We start from the raw sequence: 7,767 nt of genomic DNA, 5'->3' as shown, positions 1-7,767 counted from the left end.
ATTCCTAAATGGCATAGCAAACAGCATATATGTGACTTTAAGCATCGGCGGTCTACAATTTAACTGCTCTTGAGAATGTACACACAGCGGTAAAACGCTTTACCCGATCAACGCAGTAATTGAATGCAAAAAATGGATAATCTTTCCACAACTTCGATTCCACGACTAAATGCAGCAATTCGCTAAGACGTGATGCTGCAACGATGCAATCACTAAAATGCCAGTAAGCACAAATAAACACCTATACTAAATATATTTCGGCTAGGGCTGTAAATATTTAAAAAACTTATTTGTTCACAGGCTGCAGCGGCTATCCTACGAGACATTGTAGTACTCTGTTGCGAGCTCATCAATAACTGGTACTTCAAACGCCCTGACTACTTTGAAGCTATCGCCAAAGTGGTCGCCGCACTAAACTCCAGCAATTATGAGTGCAACCCGCCTGGCGTACTCCATGTATATGACTACGGTGACAGGAGCTCGAAGATGCTGAAAAAAGTAGGTATTAAAGGTCAAATCGGCTCAAGTTAGAAACAGATTTCGGAAACGCAAAGGAACAACTTTAATCCAATTACAATATGTTGCCTTGTAAAGAAGTGTACGCAAGTAAATAGAGAAAAAATGTAGTTTTTGACAACGCTTCGATTTTTTACGATTAGTAAAAAATCGAAGCGTTGTCAAAACCTATCTATTTAACCTATCTCTTAACTATCTAAATCTATTTAACGTTAGGTAAGTTAAGTCTGCTTTTCAGTTCATCATTGAATTGATACAGTAATTTAATAGTACACCGAACTTGCGAGCAATGCAGCACATTAGTACAGTAACCTTATCTACTCAGCTTTATAAAAGATGTTATATTAGTTTACGACTTTGAAGGTGGTAGAACCCTTTGTGGTTCGACTCCGGCGGCACCACCGCCACACCTATTTCTACCTAATAACAGCAGTGTTAGGCGCTGCTGTGTTCCGGTTTGAAGGGTGTGGTAAGGGAGACAGACTTTTCCGAGGCGTTCCAGCTTAGTCCTCAGGGGTAGCGGCGCATCCGTGGCCGACCTCAGGTAGGAATATCTAATCCTATCTGGGGTTGATTACAGATGTCCATGGGCGGCAGTAGCCACTTACCATCAGGTGGACTGCATGCTCGTCTGCTACTCTCATCTTATAAAAAAAAAAAAAAAAAAAAAAAACTTCTCTCCAGCAATCTTTCAACGCCACAAGAATTTTATGCAGATGTTCCAGTGATTGAAATGTAACATTTCGAGGTTGTTTTAATAGGTTTTTCTTATCAACTTAAAATATAGTGCGGTGGCCTGATTCATTCCAATTCAGCGATGTATTCATCCGATTCAAGAAATAAATTGTAATTTCCTATACAGTTCAGCAATGTTTTTGTGGATCGGATTGCGTAATTTCATTCGTCATCGCCGCGGTATGGCTTGTAAGCTCATTTTTAATCAACTTTAGCCGATTCGACAACAATAAATGTGGTAACATTATTATCCGCTAGCGTACTAAAAGTCTCCGACGTAATTCGCTCATTGCTCTCGTTCATTAGCAAAGCGTCCCACATTTTATTCGACGTCATATTTATTCACACTGAATTTTTCGCCTCCGTCACTACCAAATGAAGCCATTTGTATAACAGGTGCGAAGGTATTCGTTTTAATTCCGTCTGCAATAATAAACTGGTATTCTCTAGGGTTATTTAAATTCCCTATTGCTTATGCGAATGCCAATTCATATTACTGAATGCGAGCGAGCTTTGATATGTTCGATACGAGAAATGATTGTATGAAATGGGAAAAAATATATTGCGTAAGAAATGGTGGTGTTATATTGATAGCTGAGCAGAGAATACTAATCATTTTAATTAATTTTGTACAAAGAAAAGAAAAGAAAGAGTGACTTATAGATTATGATTTACGATAGTTCGATGTCGGGTAAAAATGTGTGTTCAGTATTTTTAAATCTAAGTTAGCATAAAATAGCGTAGAGTACCTACATGAAAAAATATATCTTTTTATTACTAACAACACCACTTCATAATTGGTATTAACGAGAAGCGACGTAAGAAATATGTAAGTACGTACAAAATCATCAAGTTACAATAAATATTACAAAATACGCAAAAAGTCGTAGGTGTATAATTATGTGTACATTTCATAGGACACAGGCACCCGCACCACCAAACCACGGCCACACCGCAGATCATACAGCGCGTGGTCGGTCAAATAAAGACCCACCAATTAACTGAATAAAACCGTAAACAAGATCATTGTGTTGATAATTATACCTTAATTGGGAGAGGCTGATTAATCAACGTAATGAAAAATGTAGCTTTAATATGTTTTCCCAATCAACATCGAGTTGGGCCGCAACCGCCTTTGTTTGGTAATTATGATAAATCCGTTCATAAAAGGATAATAAGTGTAATCTTTTTTTTATAATACGAGAGTAGCAGACGAGCATCCACCTGATGGTAAGTGGCTACTGTCGCTCATGGACATCTATAATCCACCCCAGATAAGATGAGCCTCTGAGACAGGCCGTAGATGCGCTGGTGCCCCAAAGGACTAAGCTGGATTGCCTTCAAAATATATGTCTCCCACGCGTTCAAACCAGAACATAACAGCGCTGTTGTTAGTAGTCATACCTAGGGATGTCTTTATAATAAAGGATCTACCAGCAAATCTTAGGATTTATCGTAAGTTGAGCTTTGACAGTATAAACGTATTATTATTAATAAAATTTAGAGCATCAAATTTTAAGATTTTTTGAATAAATATACTCGTATCTACCTGGTTCCGCTTCCTGAATCAATAGCTAAGCATTGAAAGCTCGAATAAGTTAGAATGTGGGTCAGATTCAAATTAAAGAGGAATTACAGAGGAGCACAGGTGTTGGATATGGATGTTTTAAATTGAGCGTGTGAGCGATTTCACTCCTTTGGCGATTCATTAACTTTATTGTATCCGATATCTATGTACCTGTATTTATATAATGATGCAAACTGATAAAATTTAAGGTATGTGCAAAATCTTATTCTTAAGAAAAATACGTCTCGCTAAAGACACTACTTAAATTGATACATTTTTTCTTTGTGTATTTTAGTACCAATACAAGAAAGTACCTTTGTATAATTTTTACCCGACTGTTATTATCATTTTAAAGTACTAAACAAATCTACGTTTACGTACTTGGTCAGCACAGTGGACTATGTTCCAGTCCTTCTCTTCTGAGAGGAGACCCGCGCCCAGTAATGGGTTGATACACTAAAAAAATTATATCAATACCAATAATTTAAAATCGGTCATTATAATTTGACTGCATTAACATGACACTCATACCTACATCTAATTCACTAATTATAAATAACAAGTAAACTCTTATAAATAATACCATAAATTAAAGTTTAGAAAATCATAAAAAATATAGAAACTTGAAAAACTTTGCAAGTGTAAAATGAAGTAATGACTGCCCGATTTGCTCGTAATGTAAATATATTTTAACTACCACCGCTTTATTATCCCGAATCGATTGCCATTCGTCGAGAGTAGGAATAAGTAAAGCACGGTCAGAATGAAATTGAGCGAAATAGCAGGCCACTATCGCGGGCGAAACGGCGTTACGAGCAATTAATAATCAACCTAATTCATTAAGGCAGGGTTGATTACTTGGACCTAGCGTCGAGCAGCTTGTTTAGTATATTGGCTATAAACTGTTCAAATCGTGATCGTCAACAATTATTTTTTAAATCTTTAATTTTTCAAACCGAAAGGTAAATTTAAATAATCCAAGACCTTGATTTAGTGTGCCTTTAAAGTTGGCTTATATTCAATAGATAAAGTGGATATTTTGATAAATAATAAATGCTACATCATATACAAAACTTCTGCTTTATTCCAATAATAACCACGCTGATAGTATCATCCGATTACTTTACTAATCTATAAATATTTCAACTTCTAAGAAATAGAAACTTTATTTCGGTAAGGAGTCTACGATTTGGAAAGTGGAGCAACTAGGAGATTTGTTAGAGTTAATTCATTAATCAAGCTATCTATCTAATATTTACCTACCAATTATAGAAATGTATTATTACGGGGAACATATTATTCATTAGCGATTAAGGCAACTAGTTAGCATCTCAAAAGTTGCTCAGCGACTAATTAGTAGCAGACTAATTAGTTACTTACGTATCTACAGATGCGTAGATTGAATGCTACGTAGATTAAGGTTAGCGTTGCATAAAAGTAGCGTATTGAAACCCTACATAGATTGAGAATAGAGTAGCTTGAAAGTAGCGTAGCGAAATGCTACGTAGATTGGGAATAGCGTAGCTTGAAAGTAGCGTAGCGAAATGCTACGTAGATTGAGAATATCGTAGCTTGAAAGTAGCGTAGCGAAATGCTCCGTAGATTGAGACTAGCGTAGCTTGAAAATAGCGTAGCGAAATGCTACGTAGATTGAGAATAGCGTAGCTTGAAAGTGGCGTAGCGAAATGTTACGTAGATTGAGAACGGCGTAGCTTGAAAGTAGCTTAGCGTAACGCTACGTAGATAGAGAATAGCGTAGCTGGAAAGTAGCATAGCGATACGCTACGAAAATTGAGAATAGCGTAGCTTGAAAGTAGCGTAGTTAAACGCTACGTAAATTGAAAATAGCGTAACTTGAATGTAGCGTAGCGAAATCCTATGTACATTGAGAATAGCGTAGCTTGAAAGTAGCGTAGCAAAACCCTAAATAGATTGAGAATAGCGTAGCTTGAAAGTAGCGTATCAAACGCTATGTAGATTGAAAATAGCAAAGCTCTCCACGGAATACAGTCTCGATAATCAATTGATTAATATTAACCTAATTAGGTACTGGAAAAGCTGATTTTATTGAGCCTGCCTGCTATTGGTTAAGCTTGTTAACACCAATAATACTTGTGATTGAGTCAATAGTTCGAGGAATTTTTTTTATAAAATATTTACAACTTTATTCATGTTATTCTTGTGTTATGGCTTATAACGTTAAATTATATATTATACAACTTTTAAAATTTCATATAATCATTTCAAGATTTATTATTTTTAAAATTTATAACAAACGTGTGTTCTATATATTCTTAAATATATAAGTGTATAATTATTCTGTCAATCCCCATCATTTGAAATACGCGGTCCCTATATATTTTCATGCAAAAGCGAATACTACTTTCGAGTGTATCAGATTAATCTGCCGATAGACCCAAACAGGTAGAAACGTAACGCACAAAGGATATTATTTCGTTTGTTTTAGGTTGAGTTCGAAGGCATAACTGGTCACATTGCTTTCACTAGTGATGGCCACCGTCGCAACTTTACACTGCAGGTTGTGGAGCTGAACAACAATAGAACCTTGAAAAAGGTTAGTTCTTGTTGTTACATGTTTTTATCTTTTATTTTTATTCATCCCTGCTTACAAAAACGAGCCTTGCAAAATTAAATTTAAAATCACTTTTTGAATAGAACTATCTGTTTTATACATACATATTCAATCAAGAAAATCTGAAGATACTATTGCAGTTACATATAGTATACTCGAATTTATAGATAGTCTAGTCAATTTCATTTACACGAGTAACTAAGAGGTTCCTTTATGTTACACAGATTGGCTTTTGGTACGATTACAAAGGCTTAGACCCGATAGTCCCCCCAAAACCGAAAATGTTACCCGGCGAATACGACCGCAATAGAACATACATTGTTACCACGGTGGAGGAACCGCCCTACGTCATGAGCAATACCGAGGTGCCTGGTATGCCGATACCGTTCAACTACCGCGGCTTCTGCGTGGAACTTACTGAAAAACTTTGCGATATGATGGAAATTAGATGTAAGTATCCAATAACATTAACGTGCCACACACGTAAATAAGTAACAAATACTCAGAACCAAAGCAATCAAAAATCCTTTACATTCAGATGTCTGAATGGACATTTAGCCAACGCCTTTATTGTCAGACCGATGCGGTAACCGCTAATCCACGCTTCGGTATTGGCGTAAACAAACGAAAGTGGTAGTAAAACCACACAGTCAATCATATTTACCTGTAAAACATTTTAACTATTGAAAATGCTAAAGAATGGCAACTGATTGAAGATATTTTTAGGTGAGATGCGTCTATCCGCCGATGGTTTGTATGGACTCGAGAATCCTGCTGTTGAAGGAGGCTGGGATGGCGCCATCGGTGAATTATTGAGAGATGTAAGAATATAAATATTTTTACATGTATCATCGTCATCATTACAATCCCCACAATTATTAATCGGTCTCATTCCTACTTAGTAATATAAAACTTGACACATGATCATATGAGTTAGTTAAAATCCTGCTGTTTTTGGAAGCATTTTTGAAGTGAAAACTTCTTCTTCTACGCAATTTTATAATAGATGCCTTTTAAAACCAGGAAGCGGATATGGCGATCACATCGATGTTGGTAACATTGGAACGAGAGATGGTTATCGACTACAGCAGACCTTTCCTTACAATCGACAAGAAAATGAAGAAGGCGTACAATTTCTTCTTCGATGCCTTTGCTTTCTTCGCACCCTTTGCGAAACACATATGGGTAAATTTTAGATATTCTTTTAGCTTTCATATTATGTCAGTCAGATGTTATAAAATGTGTGCATCAGGTTTTTTTAAGAATACAGAAATCTTGTTTATTTTTTAATACATATTTTTTACTTTTAGTATTGCATCGCCATCGCGTCTATAATCGTTTCAAGCGTATTGTGGTTGGTATCAAGATTTTCACCTCTAGAGTGGAGAGTCTTGAATGTCCAAGAACCCGAAAGAGCCGTGACTCCTGGAGACGAAGAACCAATTCCTGATGTAAGTAACTAAATGGACATCCACTTTTCTTAAAATTTCTTTCGTAAATCAGCAGTGATAGCCTAGTGGTTAAGAATGCCCGGCCTCTTGATCGAGGAGCCATAGTTTCAAAATCCACGCACGTACCTCTGACTATTAGTTATGTGTGTATTAGAAATTAAATACACAGGTCAACAAAAAATATATTTTTGTTTGTTGCCCTAGATATCTCTTTGGATTTATTTACTTTCAAACTTACAAAATTCGAATATATTTATAAAATTGCTGAAGTGGCTCTTGTTTTTTTTAATTTGGCATTTTTTGTTTTTTAATTATTTTTCCTCTGAAATCGATATTCTAGGTCATCCAAATTATAATATCATAAAAGTTATGTTTTCATAAATGTTAATAGTTATTGTTATGCAGTGCAGAGGTTGCTACATAAACATCACGTGACTCTCCCTCCCCTCATTTCGTGTAAATACCGTCGAAATCAGTGTTTTCTTAAGGGTTAAAAGACGTACAACGCGCTTTTGGGTAAGTTGCTAATACTTGATTTCTTAAACATTTCCATATTGTGTTTTTGTATTGTTTGTTTATGTTTCCGTGTAGTAAAGTACTTTTTTTTATTTTGGTTGATATAATATTAATGTTTATTTTGTTCTAGAAATATGAATACTACGCGAAGAAAATGCAAATATAGCCCAGACGTTGTTTGTTACATTTGTGGTGTTTATATAACAATAAAACAGACGCGAAATATTACAGACTATATCAAAGAGGTACATACAGAATATTTTGGTTTACATATTGAAAAACAAGATAAGTCGTGGGTACCTCATAAAGTTTGTAAGTCTTATGTTGAGTCGTTACGTTTGCGGAAAAAAGGAGAACGCCGCGGACTAGAATTTGGTATTCCAATGATC

The 7,767-nt window shown here is 35.7% G+C and overlaps 1 protein-coding gene across 1 annotated transcript; it reads left to right on the top strand.

Moving 5' to 3' along the window:
- Positions 1-217: 217 nt before the first annotated feature.
- LOC140743165 (glutamate receptor 1-like) lies at positions 218-7,544 on the top strand. Its single transcript, XM_073074221.1, has 8 exons — positions 218-223; positions 301-498; positions 5,286-5,393; positions 5,636-5,861; positions 6,138-6,232; positions 6,435-6,596; positions 6,722-6,862; positions 7,509-7,544. Exons 1-8 carry the CDS (start codon positions 218-220, stop codon positions 7,542-7,544), a joined length of 972 nt encoding a protein of 323 aa, XP_072930322.1.
- Positions 7,545-7,767: the final 223 nt, after the last annotated feature.

The sequence above is a fragment of the Epargyreus clarus genome, unplaced genomic scaffold (assembly GCF_041222505.1).
Source record: "Epargyreus clarus isolate Ecla_fem2 unplaced genomic scaffold, WU_Ecla_fem_2.2 ptg000007l, whole genome shotgun sequence".
In the NCBI taxonomy this organism is placed as follows: domain Eukaryota; kingdom Metazoa; phylum Arthropoda; class Insecta; order Lepidoptera; family Hesperiidae; genus Epargyreus; species Epargyreus clarus.
The sequence above is the reverse complement of the archived record's forward strand: the minus strand, read 5'-3'. Positions and strand labels throughout refer to the sequence as shown.